Source organism: Elgaria multicarinata, chromosome 2 (assembly GCF_023053635.1).
Source record: "Elgaria multicarinata webbii isolate HBS135686 ecotype San Diego chromosome 2, rElgMul1.1.pri, whole genome shotgun sequence".
NCBI lineage: Eukaryota > Metazoa > Chordata > Lepidosauria > Squamata > Anguidae > Elgaria > Elgaria multicarinata.
The window spans coordinates 13,189,306-13,207,323 of record NC_086172.1 but is presented as its reverse complement, the minus strand read 5'-3'; the positions used below and the strand labels follow the sequence as shown (position 1 = coordinate 13,207,323).

Sequence of the window (18,018 nt, the reverse complement as noted above, 5' to 3'; positions counted from 1 at the left end):
GTGTCACAGATGCCTGTCCTGTAAAGTTTATTGTTTTTGTTTTAAAACGAAGAGGAAAATTCTTCATTTTCAACTTTTTTAAAACAATGCTTTTTTTGTCTCTGATATCTTTCAGGAAATGAGGCAACATGATGTCCAGGAGTTAAATCGGATTCTATTCAGTGCTTTAGAAACCTCCCTTGTGGGGACTTCTGGCCATAACCTTATAAACCAGCTATACCATGGGACAGTTGTTAATCAGGTTGTTTGCAAAGAGTGCAAGAATGTCAGTGAGAGACAGGTAAATCCATAGGCAAGTTCCAGAACTGTGTTCCCTCTATGATACAGAAGCAGCTAGTGACTCTCTGAATATACTATGTTGCCTCTTTTAGTTGAATTGCATGTGCTTACATGCCTAACCATAGAAGATTTTCAAAGATCTGATTTATAGTTTCTAAGGTTATATTTAGTGTATCATGCTTAGGGAGGCAGCCCACACAACCCATTTGCTCTTTCCCCCTGTACCACTGAAAGATCTCTCTAGAAGATCAATGGCAGGGCATCCTGGAACAGTGTGAACTGTATCCTACAGGGCTGAAGAGCGAGGGGAAATTTCCTAAAACTGGGCGGAAGGATTTTAAGATTGGTTACATGAGCTGCCTTCTACTCACACAACCATTGAATACATACAACCCTTAATTATTTTTAAAATACTATAAATTCTTCTGCTCACATGGAAATTTGTAGAATAGATAGCTGAATGGAGCAATTTCAAGAGGATTAAAATTTGTACTTTGCTTTCCTAACAGGACTACATTGCCATTACTTTACAAGTTTTATGCTTCCACCTTTAAAAGTTTATCTGGTGACAAGCTTAGCAGGCTGAAAATTGAAGGAGCTAACCTGGAGTATCCTAAATTTTCTTCCTTATTTGTTCTTCTTTTGTAATTGTAATCAGCTTCATTTATGAGAAAATGGGAGCTGCCTACTGTAGTGGATAAGGTGAAGTATTGTGAATTTGCTGTTCACAAAGATGACTGCAGTATAAGTTACCCTTCTTTTCAGCCTTCTGGTTGTCACCTTAGTGGGCTGAAGAGTGGGTTAGCCTGAGCATTTTGTATTCTTAGATTTCTTGATGCCCTCAGACTGTTTTTATGTGCTCAGAAAAATACTATGATTTTTTTCACATCTTATTTTAACATTTAATTAGAATTAAGTCTTTGGAAATGTTTGATTTGTACTAATTCCAAAATAATTTAAAGGTTTTTCAGCAAATTAGAGAGCAATCCCATGGCCCCTAGACAGTGTCCGAAGTGCCATAAGATCCTGGGGAATCTCCTCCGCCACAGCCAGAACTACGAGCGAGGAGAAGGAGGCACTGTTGTGGGCCTTCCCTCCCCCACCCCTCCCAACTGCTACAGAAGGCTTCTCATATGAGGGCATAAGAGAAGTTGGAGAAGGTGCAAAGGGGGCATGTTGCTGGGCAGGGAGAGGAGAGGCTGAGATAGGCAGTATCTGTATAACCGCAAGGCGAGTCAGCTAGATGGGTTCAGAGGCCTGTCTAGCTGCTTTCTGTATTTTGAATGGTGGTGAAATTGTCTCTATCCTGCTCTCACCCTGTCTGACTCTTGCTGGTAGGACATAGGATAGGTGGAGCTCTCTGTCTATTAGGAGTGCAATCCATAGGATTACATTCTTAATTAATTCAGCTGTACTTGAGGATCTTAAAGTTACTTAGCAACACCTAAACATAAAATAAAATAAATATTTCAGTAGTGGGTACTTGAACATAGTGACCGCACAGCTGAGTGGGAATCTTCATAGCATACTATAATTATAATGTGTTGTTGTATTTTATTAAAACATTCTAAAATGAATATTTAAAAAGTTTAAAGAGAAGGCTTTTAAAATATTGTTTTGTTTTTAAAGTAGCTGTTCCCACTTCTGACCCCAATTCTAACATTTGAGATCAAGTATTACAGTGAGTCCCACTACTGTGAGATACGGAGGTTTATCTCACAGTCCTGGACTGAAGTTTCTTGGCACTGCATAGTCTCTGGCTCGTATCATCTTTATATTGACATTTTTTAAATCAGGCATATGTCTATATATAATATTCCTGTGTTGTCTTCAAAATATATTTTAAATGAGCTTTCTCTCTCTCCCCCTCCCCCTACCACTTTGTAGGAAGATTTCTTGGACTTAACAGTTGCTGTCAAGGATGTATCTGGTTTGGAAGAAGCCTTGTGGAATATGTATGTGGAAGAAGAACATTTTGAGAGAGAGAATCTGTATCGATGTGGAGCATGCGATAAACTGGTTGAAGCCACAAAGGTACTATTTACATGTATCATCTCCACAATATACTTTACAATCTTAAAATAAGGCCAAGTTTTACCTGGTTGTAAAAATATGGTTCGATTTTAACTTAATATATCCAGTACATTCTAAAGATGTTCTCTTACAAAATTTTTTTGTTGATTGGAAACAAAATCTGTTAAGTTTTGGTTTATAGATTTTACTTGTTTATTTCTGCTTGTATGTTGCAAAATGCATGCTAGACTAATATCTCTTTTGAAATTTGTGCGGTGCATTCTGCCTTACTCCTAGTAACCCGCCTTTCCACCAATTGGTGCTGGAGCTGGCTAACAGCACTAAAATACAAATATAAGAACAGCAATAAAATACAAAGTAAAAGGCAGGAAAACAAATGTATTACTTGTAGCAGAATCAGTGGGACTGCTTGCACAACAGAATCAGTGGAACATAAGGTAATTGGCATGGCATTAGTGCCCATTGGATTCTGCTGCTAAACTCCAGCTATTCTCAGAAGGATTTTTTATTCTGGTTAAATAACATGGGCTCCATTTTCTCGTTGATCATGGAGAAAACACAGTTAGTCTTTAGTTTAACAAAGCAGGATATTATTTTTCATGTTGTTCTAAGTAATATAAATCAATTAAAGCCAAATTGGATAGCAAGAAAACACATATTACTGTGTCTTTAAAATACGGACACCTTCTTAAAAACATTTTGATCATTTTACAGTCCGCTAAACTACGCAAGTTGCCTCCATTTCTCACGGTCTCCCTCTTGAGATTTAACTTCAACTTTGAGAAATGCGAAAGATACAAGGAGACAAGCTGCTATACCTTCCCAGTCCGGATAAACCTCCAGCCTTTTTGTGAGCAGGTTGAACTTTTTCTTTTTGGTGTCTTTAACTTTTCATGCTAGTTTATACAACTGTCTTCAGTTTGCATTGCGTTGTATCATTAATGTTTGTTTCTGCTGAATAGTTTCTGGGAAATTGCACAATTTATTCTCATGTTTACTAGCATAGTCATCACTTAATCCTGTGTCCTGGACTGATTTAGGGGCCCATATCCAGTTTTAGTGCAAAGTTTAAAATAGGTTCATACCTTACTACAATGTCCCTTAGAGCTCTTTGCCTGAATTGTTTATAATGTCATTATTTCTGACCATTGGTTAAACTCTTTTTTCACCTTTGAGAGCTTTTCTTCCAGTTCACATATTTCCTGATGTTAAGCATATATATATATATATATATATATATATTATATAAAAACACATTAAATTAGATTTTTAAAAGAAGCAAAATGCAAAGTGAACCATGGCTGGTTATCAAGGGAAGGATTCCTGGAACAACAATGTTTTCAGGAGACACCAAAAGGAATACAAAGTTGGTGTCTGCCTGACCTCCAGAGGCAGAGAATTCCATAGGAGGGGGGCTACCACCCTGAAGGCTCTTCCCCTGGTGGACTCCAATCAGATGACAGGTCTATGTGGAAGCACCAGGAGCATGCCCTTGTATGACCTCAATGATCGGGCAGGTTGGTAGGGGATGTCATGCCTCACCTTGAGGGGGATTCCTCCTTGGAGGAAGAGGGAGAGAGCCAGTTAATTATGCCTCAGCCAGAAGTATGTGGAGGGTTGGAAGATTCACAAGACAACATTGCACAGTTACAAGAGACAGAAGAGCAGCCTGGCATCTCCAGCATTTCTGGAATTCCACAGCTGCTGGAGGCAGAGCTGGACATAATAAATCCTGTGCAGCAAAGGAAGAGCAAGCAGCTGGAACAGAAGAAAGGGAAAATTTGAGGAAAGTGTGCAGGGAATTTAAATACTCCCCCTGGCTCTAATGAGGCAGCTAAGCCTGATTAATGGCTGGCTATAAACAGCCTCGCCCCCGTCACACATTGCTGAAGACAAATTGCCAGCTCCTCGGCTTCCTGGCACACTTCCTTGGCGACATCCTGACTACCAAACCCTCAGCTCACTCCTGGACGACTCTCTCTTGGACAACCCTGACCAGCTTGATGTTTGGCTCCATGACCTTCTGGCTCCTGACTTTCGGATTGGACTTTATCCGAAACGCCACCTCTGTTTCTCATCCCACTGGTGGAACTCTCCGATATGACCTTGGACTGGATTGACTGTGTTTTGGTCTCTGACTAGGCCTTTACGCCCCAGGAAACAGGATAGAGGAGAAGGTGCTCTTTCAGGTATCCCGGTCCCAAGTTGTTTAAGGCTTTGTACACTAGTACAAGAACCTTAAACCTGGCCTGGTAGGGAATAGGCAGCCAGTGCAGTTCCCTGAGCAAAGGAGTTACATACTAGAAAAGGGGAGCTCTGGACAACAGCTGAGCTGCAGCATTCTTCACTAGCTCCAGCAGCTTTAAGGGCAGCCCCACATAGAGCGCATTGCAGTAATCCAATCTTGAGGTTACCAATGCCTGTACCACCGTGGCCAAGCTATCCCTGTCTATGACAGGCCACAGCTGGCGAACCAGCCGAAGCTGGTAAAAGGCACTCTGAGCTACTGTGGCCACTTGAGCCTCCAGTGACAGAGATGGATCTAAGAGTATTCCCAAATTACGAACCTGATCTTTTCAGAGGGAGTGCACCCTCATCCAGAACAGGCAATGAGCTTATCTCCCGGACTCAGGAACCACTCAAGAGCTTCCGTCTTCCCAGGATTTAGTTTCAGTTTATTGGCCCTCATCCAGCCCATTACTGAATCTAGTACAGGACCTCACCTGATTCAGTTGTCACAGGGAGATAGAGCTGTGTGTCATCAGCATATTGATGGCATTTAGCTCCAAATCCCCGAATGACCGCTCCCAGTGGCTTCATATAGACATTAAATAAGATTGGAGTCAAGATGGTGCCCTGTGGTACCCCATAGTTCAATTGCCAAGGGGTCAAGGAATGGTCACTCAATGTTACTCTCTGAAAATGACCCCATAGAAAGGATCAGAATCACTGTAACACAGTGCCTCTGATGCCCATCCCACGAAGGCGATCCAGGGAGAATACCATGGTCAATGGTATCAAAAGCTAATGAGAGATTAAGCAGAATTAACAGGGTTGCACTCACCCTGTCCCTCTCTTGATAAAGGTCATCCATCAGGGCGGCTAAGGCTGATTCAGTCCTGTAACCAGATCGAAACCCAGACTGGAATGGGTCTAGATAATTAGTATCCTCCAAGAGTGCCTGCAGTTGCTCCACCACAACCCTCTCAAGTACCTTCCCTAAAAAGGGGGTGTTTGCGATTGGGCGGTAGTTGTCTAGTACCATCGGGTCCAGGGTGGGTTTCTTCAGGAGTGATCACACTACTGCCTCCTTAAGGAGAGCAGGGACCACCCCTTCCTGAAGGGAAGCATTTATCACCCCCTGGACCCACACAGTCAAACCCCCTCAGCTTGATTTTATAAGCCAGGAGGGTCAAGGATCAAGACTGCAAGTGGTTGGTCGCATTGCTGCAAGCACCTTCTCCACATCATTAGGCCGCACTAACTGGAACTGATCCGACACCTCAATTGGAGCTGCACTAACAACAGCGTCAAGCTCGTTGCGGAGACAAGCGATTTTGTCCTCAAAGTGCAATACAAAAAGGTCACAGCGGGTCCTTGATGGGGCCAAGGCCCCATTTGCTGCAGAAGGTGTTAATAGCCCCAGACCACCAAGAAGAGCTCCGCTGAATGGTTACTCAAGGGAGGCAGCAAAATAAGACTTCTTTGCTTCCTGCGTTGCCACACAATAGACACGATTATGCACTCTAGAGCATGCTCGATCATCTTCACTTCGAGTCTTACACCACTTGTGCACTAGCCGACGTCCAGCCTGCTTCATTGACCACAAGTCCTTAGTATACCAAGGAGCAGAGCGGGCTCTACAGAGCTGAAGAGGGCACTCAGGTGCAATCAAGTCAGTGGTCCTCTGCATCTCACTGTTCCACAGTGAGGCTAGGGCCCCGGCTGGATCACCATCTCTCTACACTGGAAAATCCCCAAGAGCATTCAGGAATCCATTGGATTCCATCAGTCTCCTGGAGCAGACCATCTGAATGGGTCCCCCACCCTTGCAGGAGGGGAGTAACACCATGAGTTCAAATCTCACTCTAATTGGCTGGAGAGAACTTTGGCAGGTGTCTCCACTCTGCAATCAGCAACCGGCCAGCACCAGGAAAGTTGGCTGGGAGGTGGCAGTTGCAGTCCGCGGGCAACGAGCAGCAGGCTGCTGTGGATGGTAGAACGTTCCTCTTCCCCCTTTTCTCTTCCCTTCTCTCACCAGTCCTATGCGCAGCCTTGCCAGTCCTGAGTCCGATTATATACGTAAGCATATATAATTGGAAATATTATTCTGAAATCAGTGCTCAACTTTTTTGTGCAGTTGGAACCTGATTACATTTTTATATTGGTATTTCTAAGCCAAGAACTACACACACAACCAAAAAGCACAGTTTTTATAAAGGTTGCTGCATTTTTAATCACTGGTACCATTTTAATCAATGAAAATTAATGACTAAAAGCCCCTCTGTTTGTGATAGTTTCAAAATTTCAAAGTTTTTTCTCCAAAAATTCCGACAGAGCAATACTATTCACCAATTAGGCAAGGGTTAGAGATATGCCACTGCTACACTGGGAGAAAGGCCACCGTATCCGATACCAATTCACCCTGGGAAAGGAGGGGATAAGCGGGAAGGTGGGATATAATTTAATAAATAAAATAATATATATTCTTAAGTGTCTGTGGCATATCTGGCATTCTGTTGGCATGGTGGGGCTTTCACCAAACTCTTAACTGGAAGAACTCAAGTATAGGATTGTTCTGTAAGTTCTTATTCTAATTTTAGTTACAATCCTTCTCTTTCATTTCTGTTGCTTATTGTTGTTATAAACCAGGATGGGTTTTTTTGTTTTGTTTTAGCGAGCACAGAATACATAGCTAGCCTAAATATAAACTCACATTTAAAGAAAATAATTTAAAGAAAATAATCACTTAAAAAAACATTAAAAAGCAGCAGTCTAAAGCAATACACTGGCCAACAATATAGCATTATGGATGAGCTAAAAGCAATTTAAAACCATTTCAACCAGCAAACTGATAAACCTTTTAACGCAACCTGAAATAAGTAGTTCTTTAGGAAAGGAAAGGAACCTCTGGTGCAAGCACTGAGTCATTACTGACTCTTGGAGGGACGCCAGCTTTCGCTGACGTTTTCTTGGCAGGCCTTATAGCAGGGTGGTTTGCCGTTGCCTTCCCCGGCCGTGATTACCTTTCCCCCAGCTAGCTGGGTACTCATTTTACTGACCTCGGGAGGATGGAAGGCTGCGTCGACCCGAGCCGGCGGCCTGAAACCAGCTTCCCCTGGGATCAAACTCAGGCCGTGGGGAAAGTTTCAGCTGCAGAAACTGCTGCTTTACCGCTCTGCGCCACATGAGGCTCATTCAAGTAGTTCTTTAAGGCCTGTTTAAAAACTGCATTGAAGGGCCCATTTGCATGACCCATGGGAGGGAGTTCCACAAATATGGGCCCAAAAGACATCTCTCATGACTGTGAATTGAACAGATTTAATAGTGGACCTCCAGGACCTTCAAAGAGCTGAATAGGCAGGTTCAAACAGGTTCGAACGTGTTCAGAGGAGGGCAACCAGGATGATCAGGGGTCTGGAAACAAAGCCCTATGAAGAGAGACTGAAAGAACTGGGCATGTTTAGCCTGGAGAAGAGAAGATTGAGGGGGGATATGATAGCACTCTTCAAATACTTAAAAGGTTGTCACACAGAGGAGGGCCAGGATCTCTTCTTGATCCTCCCAGAGTGCAGGACATGGAATAGCGGGCTCAAGTTAAAGGAAGCCAGATTCCAGCTGGACATCAGGAAAAACTTCCTGACTGTTAGAGCAGTACGACAATGGAATCAGTTACCTAGGGAGGTTGTGGGCTCTCCCACACTAGAGGCATTCAAGAGGCAACTGGACAACCATCTGTCAGGGATGCTTTAGGGTGGATTCCTGCATTGAGCAGGGGGTTGGAATCAATGGCCTTGTAGGTCCCTTCCAACTCTGCTATTCTATGATTCTATGAAGGCAGTACACCTAGGGGTGACCGCATTGCAGCAGTGTTAAAATCTCTTCACTAGCTGCCAGTTAGTTTCCGGGCGAAGTATAAAGTGCTGGTTATCACCTTTAAAGCCCTACATGGTTTGGGTCCAGGCTACCTGTGGGATCACCTTCTCCCGTACAATCCACCCCGCACACTCATGTCCTCTGGGAAGAATCTACTTCAGTCAGCAAAAACTTGATTGACAAGTGTTACCCAGAGGACCTTCTTTTCTGCTGCTCCCAGACTGTGGAATGGCCTGCCAGAGGAGACTCGTCAACTTGACAGTCTATTAGCATTCAAGAAAGCTATCAAGCCTGATCTCTTCCGGTAGGCCTATCCAGGGGAATTTTAGAATGTTTTTAGGATGTTTTAACAATGTATATTATGTTCTTAATTCAGTTTTATGTATTTTATATTTACTGTTGTTCCCCGCCTCGATCAAAATGGAGAGGTGGGTAAGAAATAATTTTTTATTATTATTATTATTATTAATATTATTATTATTATTCAGATAACCTGGCCCCAAACCTTTTAAAGCTGCACAAGTTCTGATTTCTTAGTTTGGTTACTTATTTTTCTTATTTAACTGGCTTTTGTCTATTAAAACAGGCCCTCATGGTGGCTTAGGAAGTTCTCAAAGACAGTCTAGGTGCCCTCAGCTGTTACCCCTAGCCTGGAAATATCCATGTGGTGGCTAGTGCTTGGCTACTTTTAGCACAATATATTCTGTTCTTCCTTCTCTGTCCTCGTGTGTCTTTTCCATGTTGTGATGACTTTTGACTGTACATTTTTATTGTTCTTTTTAGACTCAGTTGGATGATTTGGAATATATGTATGAGCTCTTTTCTGTTATAATACACAAAGGTGGCTGCTATGGAGGACATTATCATGTTTATATCAGAGATATTGATGAACTGGGAAACTGGCACATGCTAGTAAGTCTAGTTGATTTCCACCTGATTTTTATTTCTGCTTTATGAGTAGATTTTGATTTGATTATTTACTTCCCACGTAAGACATCTATCATAAGTCAGATTATTTAGATAAGCATAGATAACTTCAGGTAGGATATTGAAGCTGTGCAACAGGTTTTACACAACTTCAACACCAAAACATCATTTCTGCAGCTTGCCATTTCATATACACTGCATGGTAGATCTGAGTGATAAAATGGCAGAGGGAGGGGAATGGTAAAAGTTGGGATTGATATAGATGAATAGCAAATAGAAAATAGCTAATAAAGATTGTGAACATATCCATGGTATCCAGTGGTGTCAGTCAGCGGAATGAACCTCATAGGTAGAACTGATTTCCCCTCCCCCTGCAGCTCCCTGCATGCCCCCAGATCTCCGGGAAAACAGGGGAAAGGATAGGAGTAAAATGCCCCATTGTGTAAGTGAAAATTCAGTCGCAGGACATAAGATGTAACTCATTAGGCAGCCTTTCCCAACCTGGTTTTGGACTCCAACCCCCAATGTTCCTGACCATTGCCAATGCTGACTGAATTGGGGGAGGCTGCCATAGAGCATGTCCTGTGTTGCAGTATTACCTATTCCGTTAGGTTAATTGGAAGACAGATAGGTAAATATGTCAAAACTGCTTTTCATCCTGTAGCACAGGGGTAGGCAACATGTGACCCTCCAGTTATTTTGGCCTTTAACTCATTTGTCCTAGCCAGCATAGCCAAAGGTCAGAATGATCGGAGCTGGAGGCCAAAACATCCAGCGGGCCACAAATTGCCCATCCCTGGTTTAGCATAACAGAATTTCTGTCTTTGTAGCTTTTAAATAAGGTGATTTTTTTTTCTTGAAGGAGGAAGACAACATGAATGATGAAGAAAGGAATTTGAAAGATATTGAAAATGCTGAAGAACAGGAAAATCCAATAACAATACTGAAAAACATCTTATCGGAGGTAGAGTATGTCAGAATAGATTCGAAGTTGCTTTATAATATTTTTAACTGGTATATATTTCAGCACTACAGTTTGGGTGCAAAAATGAAACCACATCTCAATGCAGCTCTGGGATGTAAGGTTTCAGATTTTTGCTTTCGAATATTAAATGTCACAATCCACTGGATCCTTATGAAGATTTATTGAAATAATATTAATCTTAACGACAATTAGCAAAACCAGAGATTTCTGTCTTTGACACTTTTCCATATGTGTCCATCTACTGCTGTCTCTCATATGTGAATTAAGACACAGGACTGAGTCTCTTAATTATGAGGTAAATAATGAGCCAACTATCTCAAAGCCACTTTTGCTGTTCATGCTGGGGAGGAGAGGGTTCAAGAGCTGGGAGTGGTTGGGAGATTAATAATAATAATAATAATAATAATAATAATAATAATAATAATAATAATATATTTCTTACCTGCCTCTACCTCTGGATCAAGGCAGTGAACAACATTAAATACAAAAATATCATAAAATGCATAAAACTGATTAAAAACTTATATAACTGATACAATATTAAAATAAAAATTGGACATCTTAAAATTCATCTGGGTTGGCCTGCCAAAAAAGGCTAGTCTTTAAAGCTGCCTTAAAATCACACAGAGAGTTAAGTTGACGAATCTTCTCCAGCAGGCCATTCCACAGTCTGGGGATGACCTAAGAGACGGTCCTCTGGGTAACAGTTGTCAGTCTAGTTTTGGCTGACTGGAGTAAATTCTTCCCAGAGGACCTGAGTGTGCAGGGCAGATTGTACAGGGGAAGGCAATCCCGCAGGTAACCTGGACCCAACCCATGTAGGGATTTAAAGGTAATAACCAACTCTTTCTACTTTGCCCGGAAACTAATTGGCAGCCAGTGGAGTGATTTTACAGTTGGTGTAATATGGTCACCCCTAGGTGTGCCAGTGATCAACCTGGCTGCCATATTTTGAACTAGTTGAAGTTTCCAAACTAGGCACAAAGGTAGCCCTATGTACAGCGCATTGCAGAAGTTGAGCCTCAAAGTTACCAGCGCGTGCACGACCATCTTTAGGTCTTCTAACTCTAATGAAGGGAGATGTATGCTTGGGGCCAGATTGAGCCCCTGGGGCACTGCTTGCCTGTCCCAATTTTGGATAATGATCCCAGTTTAGTTAGTAATTACCTGATCTTGTAGGAAGAATCTAAGGAAATTGCTGTGGACCGGTTGGCACAGAAATTTTTGGAGAAAAAAAGTGTGTCCTGGAACAAGAAATACCGTAAGCAGTATGGACCAATACGGAAGGTATTATCTGAAGCGACTCTTATTTTATTTATACTTGATTTACTCCTCTTGAGTTATACAATGTGTTTTATACAATTTAGCATACAAAGAGTGCCTTGCCCTATCTTCCATACTACTTGAGTTAGCAATGATTTTCTCTTGACATGAAGAGCCTTTTTAATTCTAAGTTATCCTACTATTTGCACATTTGGCATGCATTTGCCAGTGGTTGGGACATGAATGGTAAAGCACAAATCGTAAGAAAAATGACAAAAGAATTCTAATATGTAAATAGATTTTGAGTGCTGTCAGTTCTATTCTACTGCATACTTATTTGTAATCGTTGGTAGTATCTTTTTATGCTAGAAAACCTAAATGAATGTATATACTAATGTACTATATATCTTCCCATTGCACCTCTTAAATCCTAGGAGTGGTTGGAGAATGGCATAATAAATTATGATATATGCATGGTGTTTGAGAACGAAGAGCTTTTATTTCAGGTAGTACTTGAATGGCAATAGGTAGGGTGCTTACAGAAAAGGGGCTGGTTTGGATGATCACATATCAATTTAACATGCCAAGATCTAAACCAACCTTGTGGACATGTACACAGTTCCTTCACTCCTTCCTTCATGGCAAGAGTGAACAAACTAGGAACTCTTCAATTAACTGTAGCCTCCAGTTCTGTCCCAACTAGTTAATTATGGTTAACGGCTTTGGAACAAGCCAGGATATTATGCTAGTTTCACACCGTAGCTTCATATCCTGGTATGTTCTGAAGCTGTTAACCATAGATTCCCAGTTCTGACAGGAAGCTAAGTTATATTCATCCAAATGTGGTCAAAGGCTGTGTTCGCATTAATGCAAAACCATGGTTTAGTGTTTTGAGGGGAAGTCCATTCACTCCCTCGTCCTTCTGCCCATCCGTAAGGAGGATTTTGAAAACTTTCACTTCTGTTTTTGATTAAGCACATCCTTACATCTGAACCTGGACAAACTGCCTTAATTGTGGTTTAGTGCAACAAGCCAACTGCAAACTGTGCTTTATGAAGCTATCTTGTTTTTGTAAACCATATTATTAAGATTAGCCAGAGCTTAGGATTCAGATGTAGTGCTTAAATGTGGGTCATCAAAACAGAAGCAGAACCTTCTGAATTTCTCTTTGCAGATGTACCAGGAGAAGAGGGAAGCTAATTGCCAAATTCAGGGGGTGGGGGGAATCCCTTTGCATCAAAAAGAAGTTTAATGAATGTGTAATAGACTCACATTTTAAATTGGACTTAAAACATCAGTTTAGTTTATCCACTCCACTTCCCATTTGCTCTTTAGTATTTGCAGAGCCATTCTCAAGCATTTCTTCTCAGTTCTGATGAAAGCAAGGTTAGGCTGAATGACCAAAGCCATAAACATCATTATGGATCAGCATCCCCAAGCCACATTCAGAAAGATGATGGGAAGATACCATTGGAAAAAGTATCAACAGGCTTAAAGGAACATTCTTCTGAATCTCATTGGTTTGATTTGAATGACTCCAAAGTTCAGCCAATCAAAGAGAGAGATATTGAGAAGCAGTTTCAGGGTAATGAAAGTGCCTACATGTTGTTCTATCGAAAATCCCAAATGACACGACCGTCTGAAGGTACGAATTGTACACTGTGTATAGCTCTTTATTAATCAGTTATGAAGTACTGTTTGCAGAAAGCTCAAAAAAGAAATTGCTGAAGTAACTTAGATCAGAGTAGTCCACTGGCTTCAGTAGCAAAGCTTCCAGTGAGTGTTATGAAGACTACAGCTTTAACAAAACAGACATTCTGATCTGAGCAAGAAAATAATTTATTTTATCCTCTAGCATCTCTTTCAAAGAACAGTAGTTACCAGAATTTGACTGAGTTTCTTATAGTGTATAGTTTAATGTAGTGTTACCTAAAGAAAGAATCCAGACTTCCCTAGTGACATCAAAAGGATATATAAGAAGCCCCGAACCAACACTTCCTAGTCCTTTTTATATCAGTGTTTTTCAGTTGATGCTCAATTAATTAGCTTCTTTTGAACACAGCTCGAGGAAATCCAAGATACCAGGTCCCCAGCTACCTCTTGAATGAAATGGATGCTGCTAATATCAATCTGCAGAAGAAGAGGTGAGTTAAGTTCAGCTCAAATGTGTAGTCTATATTTCTTGTATAGTAGAATGCAAAGTTTATACAGTATCGTGCAGATTTGGAAACTTCGTATTGGGTATAATTGCATAACTAGTTGTTAATTAGTAATTAAATAGCAGTTTGCAGCAAAGCCATGTAGAGATTTGACTTTCTGTCCAAGGGATGTACACTGGCTGTACAAGAACAGTTTTTTACATGCAAATTAATTATTATTTTGAAGAAGTTATTTCAATTAAAATGATATGTTAACAGCAATACATGATTATGCTTTGATAATCTTTCCAGGGAGTGTGTGGGGAGATCATTGCCTTTCATCCTTCAAGATCAGTGTGGACTGTGGACTTATTAACAATATTAGGCAGCATCCAATGCTTTTACAGCACCAGCACTAATGACATTTCATTAGCGCACACCAACACTAGTACAATGTCATTAGCGCTTGCTACACAAAGGGGGGTGGGAAATGTCGGTTTGCAGCTGAAATTCGATGGCAGAGCATGCCACCAAAATTCAGTTGCAAAACTTACTGCTTTTCCCCCTTTGCCTAGTGTTGCACTGGTGTTGGTTTATGCAAGAGCGGGGGAAGGCAACCACTTTTGGTCCAGGGCTGGATTACAACCCAGAGGAAGCTGGTGGGCTGACACCAGCCAAGGGGTGTGGGAGAATTCCCAGCTTGTCTTCTATCAGAGGGATAAGAAAGGGATTCCCCTTTGTGCTGCTTGCCCTTGTCAGGGATAAGAAACTCATTCTGGTTGAAATTCAACTCTTGTTTATTGAACACGCAGCTGGCGATTCCTCTCCCTGTAGGAGCTGGGGATTGGGAAGGTAACGGGGTTTGGAGAGGGCAGGGGGCCGAGTCCATAGAGGGGTTCAACCCTCTATAGGCTAGATTGGGCCCCAGTGTGGGGCAGAGGTTGTACTTCCCTGTGCTGGAGCAACATAATTAGTGTTAGTGCTCTAACAGCGGTGCAATCCTGCCCTTTGTTTGCAACTAGCATGCTGGCACCTGGAGTTTTGAATTTTCCATTTTTATGCCTTTAAGAGGAAGTACCAGACAAGCTTTTAAATTTCAAGATCGCTCTAACTTATATGTGAAAAATAGCATGCACATATGTAAACAAGTGCACTAAATATATACAAATAAAAACATATGAAATTCCTTTTAACAGGCCTTAGAAAAATCCTGCAAAATACATTGTGCAGGATTACTAAGAAATAAAAGTTTGAATAGCATTTCCAAAAATAAAATACAAATGAACAATTTTTTACTTTGGGAATTTTGGGAAGATAAGATTGTACTAAGAGAAATTAATCTTTTTGTTTACTTGTTCTCTGACATTATATTTAAGATATTTTTCTCTTATACTTTTTAAAGGGCAGAATGTGTCTTGGCAGTTAATAATATTGATTTGCACCTCCATATATATTCTCACTATAAATTTTACAATGGGGCTCTACACCCATTACTTTCCTGGAAGGAAAGTGTTTTGCATCTTACCATCGATAAGAGAAAAACACTGGGAAATCTTCGACAATCAGTATTCCAGGTATTTACTATTATATTTTTCAAACTTGTTGGGCTTGAGGTTCTTTACTCAAAATAGAAATGTATTAGGATGCCATGCACAACGAACTAGATTGCTTACATATGTGTTATTCATCTTATAAACTTTGGAAACTTCTAGCGTGGATTACTCTTATATTTGGACACCATTCTCAATCATATTTTAGTGTGAAATGAATGAGCCTTGGGTTTGCACACACACCCTCCCTGCCTTTCTGGTGTGGCCATGAGAAGCTATTTTGCTGAACCACAGCTATTCATGTTGTGTGAACCAACAAACTGTGGTTAATATGTGTTTGAAACAACCCAACTGGTTTCAGCAACAAGCTTACATTGTCAGTAAAAAAAGAAAAAGAAAGAAACTAGATGGAGAAAATGTACTGCATTAGCTGTATTGGTTGAACAATGAATTGCATACTTTGGAAGGTAAAATTCAAACCCAAAATTGAGCATCTAGATGTAAATAGATAAAGCAAATAACTTTTAATTAGCTTGAAAATAGGTATATATGTTTTTCTGAAATACTTTATAACTTTTTATGAATAGATATTGGAATTTTGGGAAGGAGACCTGGTTCTCAGCCTTGCAAAATCTCTTCCAGCTGGATTGCATATATACCAAGTACTTGAAGGTAAAGCATTTTTAAAACAAAGTTTTAAAATTATCCATGTGTCATAGAATATCACCTTTTAAGTCTAACCAGAATAATTGTAGGAACAGTACAGATTTATTAGATTCTGTGGGAATGACCAGGTAGACTCCTTGAACTCATTTAGACATCAAGTATCATCTTGATTGTTATAGTAGTCAACATCACTAATTTCAGCAAGTTTAGGGTTTTTACTTGCAATATTCTATTTGATGCTTTTCTAAAATTCACTATTAACTCTAATAATTATATCATCTATTCTAATATGCTGGTGAACGTATGCGTAACCAAGGCCTAGTTTGTATGCATAACTTTAGTGACCAAGATGAACAGCAGGTGGGATAATGAGCAGGATCCAATGCTGGCAGTCCGCCAGTGCCAATCACATTAGTGCTCATTCCGTGAACTCTGCTGACTTGTTCCATTCTGGCAGCACTGTTGCATTAGCGGTCATTTTGCTAGCACAAGGGCGGTACTGGATGCCATGACACAGGCTCTGAACACCAGGCCCGGCCACGGCTACTCCCTGCTCAAGCCAAGCACCACCGCTTGATACGCCTGAGGCGAGGGACAAAGACCGCCTTCCTCTGAACTATGAGGAGAAAGGGGTGAAATGGAGAAGGATTTCAATATATAAAACAAAACACTGTGAGTTATATGTGCTGAGGTGAATTATTGTCAGAGCGGGTGCTAAATGAGTAAACTTCAGATGTTAAATGCCAAACAGACACGTGGGATTTTTGTGGTAGTTAAAAACAAAACAATCAAAATTTATTTTCAAAAGTTCACAAGCTTTGTTTCAAATAAAACATTAAAAAACCTTTTTGAAACCTTTCATCCAATCCTTTCACTCATTCACATACACGCTTTCCTTTCTCTCACACAATCGCTCTTGAGCTTTCTTTATTATCTGTATTGATTAATATACATCAACTACGTGCACACCACACTCCAAAGATATCACTCTCTACCCTGAAACTCAAATTTCCCAGAACTTAAGTACCCTAAACACAGAGAGCACTAAAGACTCTAAGAGTACCTAACAAGTCCCTCGCGATCCCCTCAGTCCTTCCCTTATATATCACTCCTCTCCCCTCCCAAGACATTCTAACTCCGCCCACTCAGGCCAACATTCTAAACTCACTACAGACTTACAAACTGCAGACATACATTTGGGAACCGACTTGTGGGGTGTAACGCCACACTGCATACTTCCCATGATGATTGTTCCTGGACTACATTGCAGGTGGTTATCACATGGTTGAATGTTTTTCTTAAGTATAAGCAGATACATCGGTGACGTGATGTGCATTACATTCCAAGCCACAATAAATGACCAGCAATCGCACATACAGTTTATAATTTTTTACTATTAAAGAAACATTTTAAATTTGAAATGTTTCAGCATGAAAGCTAGCTTCAGTCACAGATGAGAGTATATTATAATACTACTTATAAACTCAACAAAAACCAAATTGACATGGGTTTATAATTGATCAGTAAACACTGCCTCCTTAATCTTTCTCCTTTGAAGGTTCTGTTCAATTGCCAGCACGTAGATCTTAACGGAGGCTGGCTACCAGAATGTTTCTCCTTTATATGTTTTATTATGCTCCATATATCTTTTCAGGAGGGGTCTTCCAGTTTCACCAATGTAAAAGGAATTATACTCTAAACTCTTTTGTAAATAGTACTTTTAATTGCCCACTCCCACTTAACTTCAACACAAATTGGGCATTCCTGTGCCCAGTATTTATTATCATACAACTGAGATTTCATGAGATGATGTTCCAATGTTGCTGAGGCGGAATCTATCAATCACAAATGGAACATTCAAATAGGTGGTTCTTTGAGATACGTCACACTTTTAAGAGCTGGAACTGGCAACTTAAAATCCTTAACCTCCGCCAATTTTACTGTCTTTTGTTTTGATTCCCCAGAGTAATTGTGAACACCCCAGCATCTTTCTGAATCATATTTTTTACAACCTGTCTTTTCACCAGTACAAGTTGTGCAGAATTACTACTCAACAGTGTGTCCCTTTTCATAGGTTTCC

General features: G+C 40.7%; 1 protein-coding gene across 4 annotated transcripts in view; it reads left to right on the top strand.

Moving 5' to 3' along the window:
- The window catches only part of USP40 (ubiquitin specific peptidase 40), a 72,119-nt gene that overhangs the window by 18,565 nt on the left and 35,536 nt on the right, over window positions 1-18,018 (top strand). For all 4 annotated transcript variants that reach the window (XM_063116037.1, XM_063116036.1, XM_063116038.1 and 1 more), the window contains 10 exons: window positions 116-280; window positions 2,167-2,313; window positions 3,028-3,171; window positions 9,193-9,321; window positions 10,199-10,300; window positions 11,501-11,608; window positions 12,920-13,229; window positions 13,647-13,728; window positions 15,125-15,296; window positions 15,860-15,944. In XM_063116037.1, the coding sequence (XP_062972107.1) occupies window positions 116-280; window positions 2,167-2,313; window positions 3,028-3,171; window positions 9,193-9,321; window positions 10,199-10,300; window positions 11,501-11,608; window positions 12,920-13,229; window positions 13,647-13,728; window positions 15,125-15,296; window positions 15,860-15,944 (1,444 nt within the window). The remainder of the gene's footprint in view (window positions 1-115; window positions 281-2,166; window positions 2,314-3,027; window positions 3,172-9,192; window positions 9,322-10,198; window positions 10,301-11,500; window positions 11,609-12,919; window positions 13,230-13,646; window positions 13,729-15,124; window positions 15,297-15,859; window positions 15,945-18,018) is intronic.